General features: G+C 37.6%; 1 protein-coding gene across 4 annotated transcripts; it reads left to right on the top strand.

The window, feature by feature from the left end:
- The first annotated feature begins 1,237 nt into the window (after window positions 1-1,237).
- Window positions 1,238-16,765, top strand: pnoca (prepronociceptin a). Of its 4 annotated transcripts, none has more exons than XM_044029727.1 (3): window positions 1,238-1,376; window positions 12,786-12,916; window positions 15,233-16,765. In XM_044029727.1, exons 2-3 carry the CDS (start codon window positions 12,797-12,799, stop codon window positions 15,848-15,850), a joined length of 738 nt encoding a protein of 245 aa, XP_043885662.1. In that variant the 5' UTR covers window positions 1,238-1,376; window positions 12,786-12,796; the 3' UTR covers window positions 15,851-16,765. The 4 variants fall into 4 exon arrangements, with proteins under 4 accessions (XP_043885662.1, XP_043885661.1, XP_043885663.1 ...); XM_044029726.1 differs by having other exon boundaries at window positions 12,783-12,916; XM_044029728.1 differs by lacking the exon at window positions 1,238-1,376 and adding an exon at window positions 10,055-10,077.
- The last annotated feature ends 1,033 nt before the right edge of the window (window positions 16,766-17,798 follow it).

The raw sequence follows: 17,798 nt of genomic DNA, 5'->3' as shown, positions 1-17,798 counted from the left end.
AGAGCATGTTTGGATAAATTCAGTTAGATAACATGTAATGATTAAAAGACAAGTTTGGCCATCTTCTACCGCTTTATCCTGCACATGAGGGTCGCGGTTGACCAATTTGACTATATTTACATCGGTTGTCACATCTCAGGTCTCAGCTACGATACCTTTGTTGTCATTATCAAGTGTGTTGTTCCTCCTGTCCTATTTTGACGTCACATTGCCTTTGTTTTAGGTCACTTAACTTCACAGTCCCTTGATTGCACTCACCTGCCCTAATCAGTCCCACCTGTGCCTTGTTATCTTCTCTCCCTGTAGTATTTCTGTTTCCCCTTTGTTTGTTTGTTGTCAGATTGTCATGCCACACTTACATGTTGAACATTCAAACATTCAGTTGTCTCTCAGACCTTCTATGTGAGAATTTCTACATTCAAGATACATATACATACAAGGTAACGACTCATTCAAACAAGTCTCATAAAAATTGTTTATACAATGGAATCGAATATATAGTTTTATAAAATGTTAATTTACAGCAAAAAAACCCAACTTGTCTATGTATTTTTTTTTTAATTAGATTAGATTAGAATTTATTTATCCTTCACTGGGCAAATTCACATGTAGCAGCAGTTAAAGGACATTGAATTGAAATACAACATAATCAAATAGAAATAGAACTAAAAAAGGAATAAATTGGAAAAAAAATTGTAGTGCAATAACAAAAATGTGGTGCAATGTATAAAATAAGGTGAACAAAAGTGGAAACAACAATAATAAAACAATAGAAATGTCTATTTACATTCTGTATTTATATTTAATTGAAGTTAATATAATTTAAAAATTGCCCTGAATTATCATTGTGACAGACAGACAGCTTGATGCAAAACATACCACCCACCACGACAGATAGGTAGAACCTCCCTCTTCCTCTCCTCCCTCCTCTGTCTCTGTCTGTCTTTGGAAATATTTTTTAGTCCCCTTGTAATTTTTTTTTATCCTACAATTTCCCCTCATTATCTCCTCTCACCACTTCACTACTTCCAATCCTTTCTCCCAACTTTGCCTCCATCCTGCCACCCTCCTCCCTTCTCTCCCACTGTCCTCACCCACTCCCTGTCAGTGCCTTCACCCATCTTCTTGCTTCTTCCTGATTTTAGTCCCTCCCTCCCTGTCTTACTCTCTCTGTGATGAAAGAAGGAGTTTTGAAAGGGAGAGAGAATCACACAAGGAGGTTGAAGGGGAGGGGTGGGATCGTATAAGAGAAGCTGACTCCAGCCTCCACGTAGTCAGAAAGCCACGCTGAGACCAAGGGAGGGAAACGTACACTGACAAATCTCAACTCGCCCAGAGGGATCCCCATAAACACCGACAAGCTCTCACCAACACAGGTAAGAAGAACCTGAGATGGAGAAAGGTGGAGGGGAAGGAAAGTAAATGACTTGACCTCTGACCTTTGATACAGAATGTTTGATGCTTCTCTTGTATAAATAATAACAGATTTTTGTCAAATTCACTATTAGGAAAGAAAGACTAGACAGAATCTATTTGTGTCAAACCAGAAAACAGGATACACTTTGCATGTCTTATTAAGTAACTCTCTATTGTCAATGAAACAAAGCTAGTTGAATATACAGAGCCTACTATATGAGAGAATCCAATTAAAAGGTAAATAAAAAAAAAAAGTAAATATACAACTGAGAGAATTGATTGGACTAAAGGAGGAATAATTGTTTCCTGTTAGTAAGCATTTGTCAAACCTCTTTAAGAGTGAAGCTTTGTTATCAAATATCTGTCTTTGTCTCCATCAGTCCACCTGCCACAGCTGCGTGCGATAATTGCATCTGCTATTGTCGCTAATTCTCACCGGGACCTTTTGAACCCTGAGCTGCATGTGGCTGAGTGCCTGTAAAGATGCTGATAAAAAAAGATTTCAAACTTTTGACCTTTGTGACAAACAGGTGGATAAATCACACGGAATAGGTCAAGTCCATTAGTCATGTCATTCTAATTAATCTAAATACTGATCCTGTGATTCATGCACAGCATCTGAAGGAGCAGCTGCACTTCACTGACTCTTAAAGTTTCAAATATTCATTCATTCAGTCATAGACCTAAAAACATGCAGTTTTCTGTTTTTTTCCTGAGGCCAAACAGGAGAAAAAAAAACCCATTGTAAAGCCACTTGGGGGTCACGTCACTGGGTGCAAAAATAACTCAGTTTAAACTGAATTTTAAAGCTAACTTTAAAATTAGCCTATACACAAGGAGATTTGGGTCTTCTTTAATAGCACACAATGTTGATTTTGTGACAAACTGACAATACGAGTGGACACCAGTGTGATTGACAGCTGGCATTGTCCAATAGGTGCCTGGTTACAATCTGACGTCTGCAAAACTGGAGTTCAGATTCTTTTGAGTGACCACACGACTGGTTGTCACAGTGATGTAATGTAAAATAAAATCCCAATGAGCATGAGGTAAGGAAGCTCCATCACAGTTTGATTTAAGCTATGTTCAGATTACCTGGCTGAAGTAACTAAATATCAGATTTTTCTGATCACCAATTCTGATTTGCAAATCAGATCTGGGTCACTTTGGTTTTCCTAGATCAGATATGGTATGTGGCCATGCGACATGAGTGAGTGGTCATATTGGAATCCATGTGGCTTTTTGCCGATTTGCATCCACAGAGCATTGACGTCATTGACCTGCACTGCAGAAGAAGTATGATCCTCTCGGGCTAAAGAGCCCCTGAACATTCACTACTAAATTGTACCTATTGGAGATCCACAAATGTACATCTTGTATAGCTTATCTTATTTTATACTAATACTAGTAATTAGTACCAAGTGGTCTCACACATATGACGTTTTCCACTGTTGCTGAAGACGCATGGACAATTGTATTTGTGCACATTTGAGAGGCAAGACATTTGAAGTTGAGAGTGTGAATCCTTATAATTCTCATCTGTCATAAACCACATTTGAAAAATCTGGTTGGTAATCTGAGGGTAGCCTTGGTCACTGTGTGCTGAAGTTTGTTAAAGAGAGAAATGTCATAACATTGCTACTCTTGATCAGGTCATGAATTATTAGCACCCGATTTACTGCTGTGCTCCAGTGGGTTTCACGAAAGGAGGGAGGGGGGAGTCCTCTCTAAAAGCTGCTGTTGACAGTGAAGCTAAAGACGGAGGAATCAAAGGTAATTAGGTTACTGCATGCAGGTTAATAAGGGTCACACTTTCCCCAGGCCTAATTCATCAGGGAATTATTATTAGATTCTAAATAGTCTTTGCCTCTCTATTTTGATTTACTTTTTCAAAACAACTATAAAACTAAATTATTACTTGAATAACAGGCGTCAAAAAGCTGTCATTTAGTTTGATTTTGAAAAACAAAGCAAACAAATAAAAAACAGTCAGTTAATTGGCTTTAGTGAAACACACTCACAGTGAGACTGGTGTCATTGATGGATGTGCGTGATTTATCAAGTTTATTCAATCACGTATTATTTATAAATGTATTGATTATTTTATTGCATAACATAACATCTGGATATTTAATTCAGGATGAATAATATTAGTCGTGATGGTGGTATATATATAATATATATATATATATATATATATATGTAGTGTAGCAGTCTATGTGCTAATATTAATGTCATGCCCTCAGGCATCTACATGTAAAACTCATTACAAAAAGTAACATGTTTTTAATGTGACCTTTATATTAATGTATTTGTTTACATCGAATGATGTAGTGCACCTGTTTGTCTCGGGGCTCTTCTTGCATTTGACCTTGGTAGACGCTCCGTCAACACAGTTCAAACTAAATGATTTGAAAGAAGCTACAACAGAGTGTCCTCCAAACATTTCCTGATGAAAGTATTTATGTTTAAGGTTTATTCTACCTTAAACATGTAGCAGACACTGATGAAGAGCTGCAGATCAGGCTGAGACTGAATTGTGCAGGACTTACAAGTGGAGCAGAGAGAGAGTTAGAGACCTTCAGGGACAAATGGCAAGGTTCCTTTTCTGCTTCATTGTCAGACAAAGACAAGTTAGGCTTGAAGGAAACAGTTCAATTTTCTTGAAATTCAATCTCTAAGTGATTTGAGGTATATGGTGACAGGAGGTAAACTGAGAGGACCTTGTACATGAAAGCAAAAAAACTAAAATAAGAAATTAAAAAACAATTCCACATAGAATAGCTTGTCAGTTCGTTCCAACATTAACCTTCACTTGAAGCCCCAAACGTTAAGAACACTTTAATCATTCCACGGCTCATGGACTGAGAATCATTTTTAAATTGGCTCATATCCTCCTCAGTGTTGGTGATTATTGTTGGCTTTTCTCTACAACTCACACTTCATTAGTTTTATGGATAAACTTCCTTGACCCCAGGGAAACATTCTCATTCAAAAGCAGGCAGGGGGAAAAAAATAAAATAAAAGGAGGATAAGGAGCATTGAATCATGGCTCATACAAGCATGGTGTTTGTTGTGCACATCTCCTGGTGGATGCTCTAAACTGGCTGTGAATGTGTGGAGTTAATCCCGACATACAATGTTCCAAACGCAGCGTGGTCCTCGTCCATCCTATTGTGCTGGGAGGATTTCACAGATGCCTCTTCTTTTCTCCTTGCTGATCCTCTTTTCCCATGTCAACAAGGAGACATGACACCTGTCATATATTAGTGTCATTATGTTCTGTGGCAGAGAAGATGAGAGCGATGAAATACATTCTTTATTGTGCTGTTGAGAACACGAATGGTCAGTGATATCAGGAAAGTACCAGAGAAGAAAGATTTCTCAGGCTCTTTGACTAAGAAGCATTTTCCCATATATGTGGCCATCCTAAAAGACACATGTTGGGCTCTTTTATAATGAACCTAGAAGACGAATCGTTGTTTCAAGATCCTCGTTGTGTGTGACAGCACATTCTAGGCAGGCTCAGGGGATGACACTATACCTCCAAGCTAATTGGATAATTTAAGCAGCCAAGCTGGAAAAAAACACATTAGCCCTGATGTTGTAATTTCAAGACAAAGAGAGATTTCTGACATCTACAATTCCACCCAATTGGCGGAAAGTATAGTAGTTTAAATTAACCATGAGCAGCAGAGGGGCTGCAAAGCCCGCATCACTGACAGTCATCTCTGTGATCGTGACTTGCAATTGTCCACCTGCCTGCTCGACCAATCATGAGTCAGGCTCAGCTGCTAATCCATCCCCATTCCAATGCAACCAAACGTATCAAAAACTAAAACACACGGACATACAGTAGCGTGATGAGATGAACCTATGATGAGAAAAAAAAAGTGTCAGTGTCATTCAGCACGTAGCCAGGGTCCATTTTAATTTGGATAATGTCCCATGCACTTAAACACAGAGGAGGCACAGTTTATTGTTTATGCAGCCAGCCACTCCGGGGCAAGTGAGACTGTTTCCGAGCTGTCATTTGGAAAAATCCTAAACTACTCTGATTGATTTACTTTACATGCCTCTGTAAGTGGGTGCAAGCACACCTCTCCAACACTAATTGACCTCAGGTTATTCGAAGCATTGAGAAGAGAAATTGATTTAGTGCAGTGCGTCTGCCGGTAAAGGCTTTAACAGATAATCGACTGCCGTACACAGCCTGGCTGACAGTGAGTGTGGTGGAAAAGCACATAGGCTTCATCTAAAGGTTTCTTCTGGGCGGAAATATGTCAGAACTCCAACACTGTGCACACACACCTGTGGACACACAACTGGGGACACACATCTGTGTGCATGATGTGCATTTACAGGACCAACAGCTGGGGGACTCGTTTGTCCCCCGGGCCATCAAACTGTACAACTCCTCACTGGGGGGGAGGAGGGCAAACAAATAAAAAAATAAAAAAACCGGTACGAACTAAACAAACAACAACCACAACAATAACATAATGTGCAATAAAACCATAGACATGTGCAATAAAACCCTGCATTACGGGGTAACTCTAGGTGTGTGTGTACCTATGTGTGTGTGTATATGTATATATATATATATATATGTGTGTATATGTATGTATGTATGTGTATGTATGCATATGTATGTATGTGTGTATGTATATATGTATACATGTGTTGTGTGTATGTAGGTATACATACATATATATAGCATGGGTCACTTTCATTGTTATTTTTATATTTTTATTTCTATTCCTATCTTATTTTATTCTATTCTCTATTTTTAACAGTGCTGTGTATGGATGCTGGAGCTGTTAATTTCCCCGAGGGAACCTCCCAAAGGGATTAATAAAGTCGTCTGTCTGTCTGTCTGTCTGTCTGTCATGACCAAGAGTAGGGACATTAAGCCTTTTTCTGCCAATAACACTATTACTGTCTGGATCAATAAAATCATTCTTCATACTTATCAAATCAAGATAGATTATTTAATATGAGCTGACCATCAAGGCCAACTGTTTTGACAGAGCTGTCGTTTAATTAAATCATGTTAACCATTTAAATTAACTGTGTTTTTGAAAAAAGAAAACAATATTTTGTAAGGTAAGAGGGTGTGAATAAGCTTTCTGAGAAAACACTGAGAATTCAGATGTCTTTGTATATATATTTTTTCTATTGAAGAACTATGATAAATAAAAATCACTTTTAAATAAATAATTTAATGTGGGATTTTGCCTTTCAGGTTTTACTATTTTAATTAGTATTTTGCTACAGAAAATGATGTTTTTAAATGAAAACACATACCATAGTGGTATGGAGGTGACCTGTATTTACAGTCTTTATGATTTGAAGGTATAGTTTGCTGGTGGTAACTCTCCTTCGATAACATGGCCAAGATGTCACCCATTTAAAGTGGGACATATTTCATACCATTTTGATAGCTTTAATGCACTGCAGGTCACTATCCTTGTCAGTCTTAATGCGAGTACACAAGTAATGTACACCATTTCTGTTTGTGCCAATATAGTAATTGTTGCAAATATGAAAAGCCTGGTGTTTCTTTTTTTAGCCACTAAATCAGTAACTGACATTTGTGTTCTGTTGATTTGTTGAGTCACAGCGTTCCATTTTTGTCTCACAAAATATGGTGATTACAAATATGTTTCACACTATCAAGGCTTTATTGGGCTTTGCTCTCTGGGGTCATTGGCAATTTCATCAGACAACAAGTAGCAGCTGTTCCATCTTTAAACTGTTCTTCCAACTAAGCTTTTTTGGCAACATTGCATCCTGCTTTTAAAGGTATGTATCATTTGACTGTAATCATGTCAGAGACAATGGTTCTTTGGTATATTACTAAATTAATTTTAGCCTGTAATAGCAGAAAAGGCACAGGTTTAACAAAGAACATTAATAATTTTTGTAGTCTGTAGTCTTTGGAAGTATTAGTGAGCCTTGCAGACTCACTTGGAATGCAGCCATAGGTTACTCCTGCTTGGTTTGAGTTGGTATGACATATGGAGGACCCAACATGCAGTTTCCAAAAATGAACAAAATAATCTTTAATAAATAAAAATAATAAAAAGGTAAAACTCAAACCAAAAAAACAAAACGCAACAGTGACAACAAGGAACCAACAGTGACAATCATACACCGGTGAAACTAACAAGACACAGGTGAAACAAATTAGACAATCAACAGGGAAGACAGGACAGGAAGCAAAACTCGACAAGGTGCACACAAGGAAAAAACTTCAAAATAAAACAGGAAACAAGGAACAGAAAACCAGACACAACAAACCAGAAACCCAGGGTAAGGAAAACAGAAAGAGCAACAAACAGTCCAAAGACAACTGTCTGAACTAAGAGAGTCTGGAATAATACATCAAGTTCTCAGTTTTGTTAAATCATACAAATGCAAGTGGAATAGAAAAGTAATATTTTTTACAGCGCTGCACTTCATCTCAAAGCATAGTTTTTAAAAAATCAATTTGAGACGAAGATAAAATTGATTTACATGCCTGTGTAAGTGGGTGCAATCACACCTCTCAACCATTAATTTAGATTAGGTTATTTTAAGCATTAGGAAGATTCAGTTCAGCATGTCTGCCTTTAAAGACTTTTACGTATAATCGACCTCCATATCACGCACTGGTGTAAAAGAACAAAGGCTTCATATAAAGGTTTATTCTGGGTTGTCTACACTGTTTATCAACTAAAGTAAACCATGTTTTTGGGAAAGAAAAGTATGATTTTGTATGATTTTAAGAGGGTAGGTGTTACCATAATAAACATATCACATTTAAAAAGAAAAACATCAATTAAAGTACAATTTAGCTCTTTACCTGTATGTTTATTAACATTTTGATTCAAACATTTGACAGTTGATTTAATGACATTCAAAATTCTTATTATGCAGTAGTTTTGTCACATTTCATTTGTGTGTGTGACTGAGAACGACGTCAGGAGAGGATGAAGTGGGTGAGAAAAAAGGCAGTGACAGATCAGTTAGTTTGGATAAATATCATTTACATTTGACATTTTAAATCAAAACCATTGGTAGAATAGATCTACTGTCCTGAAAGGTATCAAATACATGCCAACACTGTCATTTTCCCCCTAGTTAGTTGTCAATAAGTGTATCAAAAAGCTCAATGTATTTTAACTGGATCCATGAAAGGTTGTCAATCACAGTGGCTTTTTTGACAGATTAATAGTCTGCCATCTGGCTCCAGACAGAAGGTGATAAATTGTTTAATTAATTAAAAGCTAATCAACTAACAAACCTAACGACTTTAGTTCAGTCTAATTCTCTCTCTATAAATCTACTGTGTAATTATTCATTATTTGATTTATTTTAATATTTTAAGGATTGAAAACCTTCATCTTTAGGATGTCATATTTAACTATGCAGCTTGATATTTAGCGTGTATTAATATCTAAAAAAAAATAAAATTGTATTTTGTAGACATTGCATTTCCATCACATTAATACAATTCCATTCCACAGAAAAAAGTCAGAAAAAAACTTCCAGCCAAAACTTCACGGGGGACTGATTTGCATGTGAAAATATTAGTTTTAACATTAAGCTTATGAAATAATCTGCAGCTTAGCTACTAAAGGTCTTGAAAAATACCAGATGCACACAGTCTCCTGTTCAACCATGTGCAAATAATCCTGCTCTAAGTCGCTCTTCGACTGGGAGTAATTTATTTTATTCTCCCTCTCCATGATTAGAAAAGGGCAATAACTGAGGAAAATAATGGTGCAAGGAGCTGATAAGAGATGTTGGATGAGGAGAGTGAATCAGACAGGAACCACTACTAAAATATGTTGTTAACGTTACATGCACTGACTTCATGGTTGACTGATACTACTTTTTATTCAGCCATATTGAAATTATTGTGTATGCGTGTGTTTTTTTTTAACTCAACTTACAAAGCTATTTTCTAAGGAACAAACTACAGATGTTGATGCTGAGGTTCTAAAAAAAAACCCATATAATTTCACTTATCTACCTTAGCTGCAAATCTTGAATTGTAATAAAACGTATGGACATGTTTCTTATGTATGTGAAAGATGGTCTCATTCATCATACACAGGGCCGTAAAGCGTCCATCAGCAGCACCTCGGTACAGCACAGACAGTAATGACTTAATTAGCTGGTTTATTTTGTGTTTAATCAGTTAATTAATTAGGTTTCGAAGGCTCTCGAGAGAATCTGATGGATGTCCGTAAACGATTGCTGAGAAGATTGATCGGTGAAAAGCCCTGCTCATTTTTATCAAAGGCGCTTTAATCATTTAACATAACCATAACTCAAGTCAAGTCAATGTTATTGTTGTATTGTTTTGTTCTTTTGCTCTATCGCTGTTGTTCCTGTGTGTTTTATGGTTCATGTTCTCTCTTTCTCTTGTTTTCTCCCTTATTTTAACATACTTGTTGTATTGTTTGACTGTTGATAATACGTTGATTTGTTAAAAAATCAACATATCCCTGTCTCTCTGTCTCACATCTCTCCTTGTTGTTCCTTCTCTCCCCTACTTTTTGTCCCCCTCCTCTCCTCTGTCCCCTATTTTCCTTTAACCCCAACCAGTCGAGGCAGACGGCTGCACATCTTTGAGTTCTGGTTCTGCCAGAGATTTCTTTCCGTTAAAAGGTTTGTGTGTATTATTTTTATAATATAAGATAAGATAATATAATAAATAATAAACATGCATTTTCACATCTGTGAATGTACAATATAGGAAAATATTACCAATAAGATAAAACATAGAATGTACATGATAGACATTAAGCTGCCGGATTATGTACAGTATGGGCTTGATATTTACAGTATAAACAGGGTTGAACATGAGATATTGTTCATGATTATTTGTAAAGTGTATATATATTTATATATATGTTTTTTTTGAAGATGAAATAAATTGCGTGTTTAATACGTGTAAACAACAACTTGACAACTGTTTGAAGCGTGTGCAGCATAAATAGGAACAAAGAAAAATAACCTAGTGTCACAGGGCTTATATAGATAGCTAAAAATCATAAAAAAGATATTGTTTGTATTTTGTGTGGTGCTTGGCACTTTTTGCCAGTGACATTTACCAAAATTCTCTCTCTCTGTTTGGCGTTTAGGTGAATTCTGATACCGACTGGTAGCATGAAATATGTGTGCAAAACATTTAAAATATTGATATTAGTATTTAGCTGAAGGCGGTGCTGTGCCTGTGTACACACTTAGTATACATTAGTCTGTTTCATTTAGTTCCCACAAACTGGCACACACAGAGAACACAGGTGTGTGTGTGTATATGACTTATTAGCGAATGCTGAAAATGATTATGTCCTATGCTGCATGTCATCTACAGACGCCTGTGTCCTATTCTCTTTCCTAGAAATAGATATAGACACATGTTTCCACCTTTGTTTTTTATTACTTATATTATTTATGCAGAGGAGCTAGAGATTAAAATGCAGCGGAGTAGTGGAGTTACAATTTAATTATCCTGAATACATTTTTTAAAAACATTTGCGTAACATTATTAAAGGGAAACTGTGCTCTGCTTCATCAGTTTATCAGACAATGACAAGCTGCAGTGTGTGTGTGTGTGTGTGTGTGTGTGTGTGTGTGTGTCAAAGTGTCTACCAATTGCAGTATAGCGAGCGTACACATTGTGTGAGAGTATGTGTGTGCATGATGACTGAGCATGTGAGTTTGAGTGGGTGTTTGGCAGCAACAAACAGTGACTCAGTCTATTGCCTGAGGCCTTAATCGAGGCATCAATTAAAGCAGTTAATGAGTTTATTTAATGAGATGAAAACTCTGGTTGTTTCTGACATCACACTCAGCAGACTGGGCTGTTCCCACCAGAATAGCCACACGTCTTTGTCTGCTTTATTCCCTTTCACAAAAACAAAACAAAACATGTTTTGAGTAATTTTATGTCCCCCTTCCTCTCACTTTTTTTTTTTTCGCTTTTCATCAACTAATTTTCCTCTGTGTTGGACCTTTTTGTGCCTCTAAAGCATCATGTATTCAGGTTTACTGCCTGTATAGCTGAGTGCCATTCTTGTGAGCATGTTATCCCAAGAACATCTTGAGGAATTTGGTTAGTCAAAGGTCAAGAACCTCTTTGACTGCACATACCTTTGCAAGAGAATAGATATAGAACAATGAAAACCAGGACAAACCATCTAAAAAACAGTTTCTATCCAAAGGCAATCATGGCCCTTAACTCTTCAGATGTGAAATAGTCTGTTCTTGGCCCTAAACCCACTGGGCAATTTTCATGTGGAGAGATATTTTACCAGTGCAATCTGTTTTTCTTTTATATTTTACATGTATATTTTTACTATTTATTGTTCTTAAATTTGTATACCTCATTTGAATCGACAGCACCTTCAATTTCGTTGTACCTTTGAAAAAAGTGGCAAAGACAATTAAAAACTATTTTATCTTATCTTTGTTGCCTTTTGAATGTCCGGTCAGAGCAAGGGCCTTTCTGCATGGAGTTTTACATGTTCTCCCCGTGTGTGAGCCCAAAAACCTGCAAATTTGAGGATTAGGCAAATTAGACACTCTATATTGACCATAGGTGTGAGTGTGAGAGTGAATGTGGCCCTGTGATGGACTGGCGACCTGTCCAAGGTGTACGCCGCCTTTCGTCCTATGACAACTGGGATTAGCACCTGCGACCCTCATGTAGAGGATATAGCGGTAGAAGATGAATGAGTGAATGTATCATCACCCCAACAAAATCCTTTCAAATTTGGCTTAAACATTCACTTCATATTAACAGAATATGACCTGAATGACGGAAGGTCATATGTCCTTCCAGGCCGCAGCTCCACGGCTCAGGAATGCACTTCCCTTGTCTTTACGTGGCCTTGAGTCTGCTGACTCCATTAAGAAAGCATTCACAATAAATCTGTTTAGACATGCTTTTAGCTTGAGTTGAATGGCTCTTATTCTCTTATTGATTTTTTTTTTAAATTTCATATTTATGTACACTGCTCTTAAAATTCTAATTTTTATTGAGTCCACTTTACCAAAATCTTGTTTTATGTGCACATTTTTGTCTGCTGTGAAACTGATTTCTATCTGTGAAAAGTGCATTAGAAATAAACTCCTTTTATGTCAAGATTATGCATGCTGTGTGCACGCTGTTGGCCAGTGGAGACGTAGAACTGCTGAGGGCTAATTCTAGTAACACAAGTATAAGAAGCCTAAAGGATTTAGATTGAACTGTTTCTTACTTTATGTACACACACATATAAAGGTTAGTTCTTGTGCGGTGCCATTTATAACACAAGACCACATTGTTCGTCTGTGCCTGTGTGTTTGATTTGTCCCGTGTTGTGCAGCAGACGGTGGGACCATGAAGACTGTGGTGGCTCTGCTGCTGCTCTGTCTGTGTGATCCTGGACAGAGTGACTGCCAGACAGACTGTCTGTCCTGCAGCAACATCCTGCCCAAACAGCTCAATTTCAACACCATGGTGAGGAACACACACACACACACACACACACACACCCTCAAACAGAACGTAGAATCAAACTTAAATGTCACTTTTATAGCACTTTCATTTCAAACCTAATGAAATATCTCAATGTGTGTAGGTAAGAACCGCCATGACAATGTTCAATACTGACTCTTTTTGTTAGTTATGACTTTTTTAAAATTAAAATCATGCACCACCCAGACAAAAGTGGACTGCTTTCCCACATAAATACACACACTCATAAGAGAGTTTCTGTCCAGGGGCTCTTTTAATTACAGATAAAGTGGAATTCCCCTCATGCAGCCTCCATGTATCAACCCTGTCCTCTCTCCTCCATCTCCCTCACTATCTCTTAGTTAAACAAAATAGCCTTTGAATTTTAATTTGTTTTGGCTAAATGATTCCCGGGGATAGATGTGTCTCATCTCAGCGCTCGTGCCTGCTGGTTGTTTTTGTGTCTCTGCGTGGCATGTCTGTGTCACAGGCAGTTTGGCTGACAAAACATCAAGTGAACGTTTAAGTGCACACATGGTTGAAGCATTTTGTGCCGTCTCTGACTCTTGATTTTAAAGGTCACACAAATGACAACTGTCTTGCTGCATGTCATCCACAGACGCCTGTCCCTTTTACACCCCAGACCTCCTCCTCTTTTTTTTATTTCCATCTCTGCTCCCTGGTTGAAAGGCAAATAAATTCTGCAGAAATCAATGGGAGAGCAGAGATTAGCTCACTCCACGGAAACAGTGAGGCATGACCATTAAAATATATACTATATATACGGTCAGGCCTAGAAAGGCAATCAATCTTTGCCTGTTAAGGACTTTACACTCAAACAACCCTCACAAGAGGCTTTGAATAACACATGACATGCACATTCTAGGTTTTTGTCACAAAACACTTAAAAAAGCAAGATATAAATCATCGTAAGTGATGTTTGCTACACCTGCACCGTTCCTCTACAGTCAGGTCAAAATGTGAGTGAAAGCTTTTGTATGCTTGAAGTGAAAAAGCTATGAGATGCAACCAGAATATATAACATATGGTATAACTAGAGAGTGCACTTAATTGAAATTGGCATTGAAAACTGTTCAGTGGGCCAACAATTCTGCTAACAGATGGACTGACAGACAGAAAATATAACCCCATAGGTGGACATATAAACATGTCCCTCTCATTTTTATTTTTCCCTTGTTTTGAAGTTTCCATATAAGACACTAACATATGATTTAAAGGTTCGGTATTCTGCCTCACAAGATATCAGGACACAGCTATGACCCAAGTCAGATAAAACTCCAAAGGCACTCTCTTCTGAAACATTTAAATGCTATTAATATATTGGCATGGTCATATTTTAAAAACAACACTTTTAAAAACAAACACCATTTTGGCTTTAATGGAAAAGGAGCTTATCTCCAACTCGATTTATAACATCGGTAAGCATTTTTCTGATGCGGTAATCGTCTCAATTGTTAGTTTCACTTCAGGGGTGCATGGTATCAATTTTGTAAGTTATGTTCCTGATTAAATGGAAAATAGACAATAAAATACAGCAAATATGACCAGATGTGATTTACATCTGGTATCATCTAATAAGAGCCTAGCTGCACGTGACACCTCTGAACTTCTGGTTGCAAAACATCTGCAAGGGGCCAGACAACTACTGTAAGATGACTTCATCAGGTGACTGCCTGGAATATGTGCAAAATAACTGGCAATGACTAGTGGTGGACAAATATTACATACTGAACCTATAACTGGTGACCCCTAGAGCAGGGATCAGCACGTTTGCTGCCTTAAGTTAACAATAATGTGGACGTTGTCTTTTATCACCAGCTTGTTACGAAGACAAATGTGTGTGAGACACATACACCTACTGTACTGTTATTATTTATTGTGCATCATTTCAATTTTAAGAATGACCGCTTCTTCTTTGAGCCTAACATAGGAATATAGTTATTTTAAGGACATTTACTCCCCAAACTTGGCTGTCCACATTTAGTTTAGGTTCATTCTAGCAAAAGAATTGATTTATTTTCTCAGGGTAAAAGCTCTGAACTCAACATGAAATTGTCATTTTTTTGTGAAGACAAGCAAATAATTTATCAGCTCAGATCTGTTAAATCATCTGCTGGGCCAGATACTGATGCCAGCAGGCCAGTCTTGGCCCATTTGCTGACACACCAATTGCTGACCACTGCCAGAGAGTTTCTCACAGTAAACCTGTGAGTTAAAATGTTCTTTGTACAGTAATGTAAATTATGGGATCTGGTTTGATTCCAGAAAATAAATAAAGATTGTGTCTGTCTCTGTTAGGTGTGTCTGATTGAGTGTGAAGGCAACATCTCCCCAGCCCTGTCCTGGGACTTCTGTCAAAGGGCTCTGTCATCATCAGTGTCCTCCCTCACTGGTCCTATGCGGAAAAGATCTCAAGAGGAGGTGGAGGTCCTGTTTCCAGAGGAGGAAGAACAAGTGGAGGGAGGTCTATTGCTGCCCATTGCATTACAAAGATATGATCACGTGACCCAGGCATTTGGGGTGGACAAGAGGGATTTGGGTAGCCAGGCCAGCCAGCTGAACACTGCCTACAATGCCCAGAATGCCCTGTCCCTTGAGGATGAATATGAGGAGGAAGAAGGGCAGGAGGAAAAGGGTGCTGACATCTCAGCGAGGGGACAGGAAGATGTAGGGCTGAGCTTCTCCAAGAGGTTTGGTGGTTTCGTCAAAGGGAGGCACGGCTACAAGAAGCTGATGTCTCCAGGAAGATCGTACCAGAAGAGATACGGTGGCTTCATTGGCATCCGTAAGTCAGCCCGCAAGTGGAACAACCAAAAACGTTTCAGTGAGTTTCTGAAGCAGTATCTGGGTATGAGCTCCCGGGCCACCGAATTCAACAGCGTGTCAGAGGACCTAACCCAACAGAATGAGATTTAGCAGAGTTCGCCTTTAAGCAAATGTCATAGAGTGTCAAAAAAGAGGTTACTGGTGTATTTTCACATGTATTACAATCACTAATGCGACCCACTTTAACCAGTGACACCAGTGACAGATCTGTTGATATCAATTCATTTACCAAAAAGTGAAGTAAACTTCTGAAAAACTGTAATCCCTGATGCTTTCCAGGCTTCTTGTTCCACAAACATGTACACATGGATAAACTGGTTAAACCATCATGTTTTATTTAATTAGATGCTCAAGCACTTCATGAAATTTGCTGAATGTTGCCAAAGGGGAATCCTTAAGAGTTCTTGATTGTTTTGCAGCAAAACAAAGGTAAATCAACAATAAAAACAACAAAAACAAAGCAGGATCATTGTTGCATTTGTGATTACCTTTGCATATTCATTTCTGTGCTGTGCCATGTATATAAAAGTGCTAAACCTGATGGCTCCTGGCTTTGGCCTTGAAAACTATCTAAAGCATCTGATAACATACACAGCTCAGTCTTTGTGAAAGGACGGTACCATTTCATGGTTATAGGTAAAGTCAGCACGAGTGCTGTGATACAAAACACACCCATTTATAACTGTGCCAAAAAAAAACCCTGACAAATGGTAACAGGCAGCTTTAATTAAAATATGTCCTCTTCAATTTGGTGCAATAGTAAACTTAAATACTGTACAGCAATCAACAGCCATGCATATACAGTAAACTATTGATGTCATGTACAAGATACAGTAGCAGCATCTTCTCTCAGATTCCTACATGTACAAACAGTATTTGATATTTTTTTTGTCTTTCAACTGTAACGTGTGAACTGTTTTATGTCCATTATGAGAACTTGTAAATAGCTCAATTCAAACATGTCAATAAAAATAGTTTGCTATTTCCTTTGTGGCTTGTCATGCAGCAACTGTTGTGTATCCCTTATTTCACTATTGTCTGTCCTATAACAATTAGGTAATACAGTTATAAATGCTGACAGTTCACTCACATGCTCGCCATATAATAAACTGTGAAAGTGAAATGGCTCATACACATATTAGAGCATGGAGATCAAATGTTCCTACAGTTCAGAACACCAACATAGCTCCACATTAATAACTTATGACTTGCTTATTAAAGCGCCAGTAGCAAGCGTTACTGACTTCTGAAGTCCTTCTTAAAGGGTGACACTTTATTATTTTGATAAACACAGACATGTATTTAATTTAAAAGAAACTGCTAATTAAATAAAAATCAAATAGATCAGAAATGCCTAGTCCACAATAGAGAAAGACATCATCCATGCAAGCATGTTCTGGAGTGTTTAGAGGCTTCATTCATGAAAAAGCACTCACAATAATTACTCCCGAGAACATGTATTGTATTGTTGTATTTCTTCCTTTGGTAAGTACTGTATTGATGCAAGGAAGCAGTCTATCACTCAGTGTTGCACTAACATGCCACAACAACAACTATGCAGACTTCTTCCATTACAAACAGGCTTTTGGCGCCCCTTGGTGGACACTACTGTACACATACCGGGAAGTCTGTGAATATTTGCACATACAGTGCTTAATACATTTATTAGACAACCTACAAGACATACTGTACATGTTTCAGAAATCTTTCAAAAACTTGTTTAAAACTAAAAAACGTTATTGTTACATTACATTACATTACATGTCATTTAGCAGACGCTTTTATCCAAAGCGACTTACAAAAGTGCATTTAAACATTTGGGTACAAATAAGAGCTAGAAGTAAGTTAGAGCTTCAAGTAGAACAAACTATGAAGTGCTAGTCATAAGTGCGATGTTATTTATTTGACAAATAATTAAAATTCATACTGGTGTATTAACCATTACAGAAACATCGAAGAAATACTTTGATAATTACTAATGCTGTTAATTTAGGGCAGCTGTGGCTTTGGCTGGTGGTTTAATACATGTGTTAAGCAC

This window comes from Solea senegalensis, linkage group LG7 (assembly GCF_019176455.1).
Source record: "Solea senegalensis isolate Sse05_10M linkage group LG7, IFAPA_SoseM_1, whole genome shotgun sequence".
In the NCBI taxonomy this organism is placed as follows: Eukaryota; Metazoa; Chordata; class Actinopteri; order Pleuronectiformes; family Soleidae; genus Solea; species Solea senegalensis.
Note: the sequence above shows the minus strand (reverse complement) of the source record. Positions and strands in the feature narration are given on the sequence as shown.